Source organism: Orycteropus afer, unplaced genomic scaffold (genome assembly GCF_000298275.1).
Source record: "Orycteropus afer afer isolate SDZICR_OR568_19922 unplaced genomic scaffold, OryAfe1.0 scaffold00976, whole genome shotgun sequence".
NCBI lineage: Eukaryota > Metazoa > Chordata > Mammalia > Tubulidentata > Orycteropodidae > Orycteropus > Orycteropus afer.
The window spans coordinates 258841-261006 of NW_006922563.1; the positions used below are offsets into that span (position 1 = coordinate 258841).

Below are 2166 nucleotides of genomic sequence, written 5' to 3' on the forward strand. Positions count from 1 at the left end.
TCTTCCCATTTTGAATCATGCCACACAGCACAGGAAGGTTCCAAAATATTTACTCCAACCACATCATTAAGGCCACTCTTCTTTAAGGAGGCGGCTCTTTCCCATTTGTAATTTGAGTGCCTTCCAACCTGAAGGGCTCATCTCCTGACATTATATCAGACAATGTTTCATGGCTCTTCATAAGGATTTTCAGTAATAGGATGGACTGTGTTTCACTACTCTTCATAAGCTTTTCAGTGGCCAGTTCTTTCAGAAAATGATGGCCTTATCCTTCTTCCTAGTCTTAGTCTTGAAGCTCTGCTGAAACCTGTCCCCCATAAGTGATCCTGCTGGTATTTGAAATACCAGTGGCATAACTTCCAGCCTCAAAGCAACATGCAAGTCAACACAGTACAACACACTGACAGATGAGTGGTAGAGGGCATTCTAATGGTTAGTAATTTTTGTGCTATTTTGTTTCAGATTTATATGATTATGTGCATATTATGTATGAATTACAATGTAAAATATGTATCTTCCTTTATATTATGGTCAAAAATGTTTGAAATCCACATTTCAAACCACTTGAATGACATACCGAAAGAGCTGAGAGTATGAATGTTTCTAAAATATTAATTATCAACTAAAGCAAATGAATTGCCTGGTTTCCTAACCAAAACCCATCAGAAAAATTATCCTTACCTCTTCTCAAATCTTATGTCTCTGAATTTTACACACAGATTGGGCAGAAGTCAGGAGCCAGACATGAGAAACCATACGACACTAACCACATTCATCCTTCTGGGACTGACAGAAGATCCACAACTGCAGATTCTGATTTTTATATTTCTGCTGTTCACCTACATGTTGAGTGTAACTGGAAATCTCACCATCATCTTCCTCACATTAGTGGATGCTCACCTTAAAACTGCCATGTACTTTTTTCTCCAAAATTTCTCCTTCTTAGAAATCTCATTCACCTCTGCCTGCATTCCTAGATTCCTATACAGTATATCAACAGGTGACAGGGTCATTACTTATAATGCTTGCATAAGCCAAATGTTTTTCACATACCTGTTTGGAATAACAGAATTTTTCCTCCTGGCTACCATGTCCTATGATCGTTATGTGGCCATCTGCAAACCCCTGCATTACATGACCATCATGAACCACAGGGCCTGCATAAAGCTTATCTTAGGCTGCTGGTTAACTACTGTGTTGATTCTATTCCCACCCCTTAGCCTGGCATTGGGTCTGGAATTCTGTGATTCTAATATCATTGAGCACTTTTTCTGTGATATGAATCCTATCCTGAAGATCTCATGCACAGATACATGGATCATAGAACAAATGGTTCTTGGGTGCTCTGTAATGATCTTTATCATGACTCTTGTGTGTGTGGTTTTGTCCTACATATATATCATCAGAACAATTCTAAGATTGCCCTCTGCCCAACAAAAGAAAAAGGCCTTTTCCACCTGTTCTTCCCACATCATAGTGGTTTCCATCTCCTATGGCAGCTGCATCTTTGTCTATATTAAACCTTCAGCAAAAGATGAAATGGCTATCAATAAGGGGGTGACAATACTAATCACTTCTATTTCCCCCATGTTAAACCCATTTATTTACACTCTGAGGAACAAACAAGTCAAAGAAGCTTTTAATGAGTTAGTCAAATGGGGTCTATTCCTATCAAACCATTAGAGGAATAATGACATCAAGGGCACCAAACATATTTTCTTAAGTTTCCATCCTATTTTTTCCCTACCTGATCCATACTTAAGCCTATGTTTTGTAGCTAGTGTTATAAAATGACTCCTTGCTTTCCTGATAAACAAACTTCTTTGACAATGATAAGCCTCAGTAAGAAAATAGGAGAACATTTGCTTCAGGAAATCTAAGCATGACTTCATGCTTAACTTTGCCTTATAAAATATTGGTGCAGAAGTGCACATCACTTTCTCCAAAACAAACCTACTCAAATGAAGGGAGAAATAATGATATTCAAAAGAATCAATACTGATGACTTCCAGTAAGATGGCAGAATAAGAAAACAAGCTAAGCAGACGCTCTTCAACAAAGAACAGAGAAGCCAATTTAAACAGGTACAGAAGATAACCTTGGAGCCCTGACATTGAAAGGAAGCATACAGAAGTGGATTAGGTACCAACTAATGGAAAAACTTGA

The 2166-nt window shown here is 38.0% G+C and overlaps 1 protein-coding gene across 1 annotated transcript; it reads left to right on the top strand.

Annotated features, from left to right (window-relative positions):
* The first annotated feature begins 744 nt into the window (after positions 1 to 744).
* LOC103212475 (olfactory receptor 6C2-like) lies at positions 745 to 1794 on the top strand. The gene is made up of 2 exons (XM_007958445.2): positions 745 to 1646; positions 1782 to 1794. The coding sequence occupies exons 1-2, from the start codon at positions 745 to 747 to the stop codon at positions 1792 to 1794; spliced, it is 915 nt and encodes a 304-aa protein (XP_007956636.2).
* Positions 1795 to 2166: the final 372 nt, after the last annotated feature.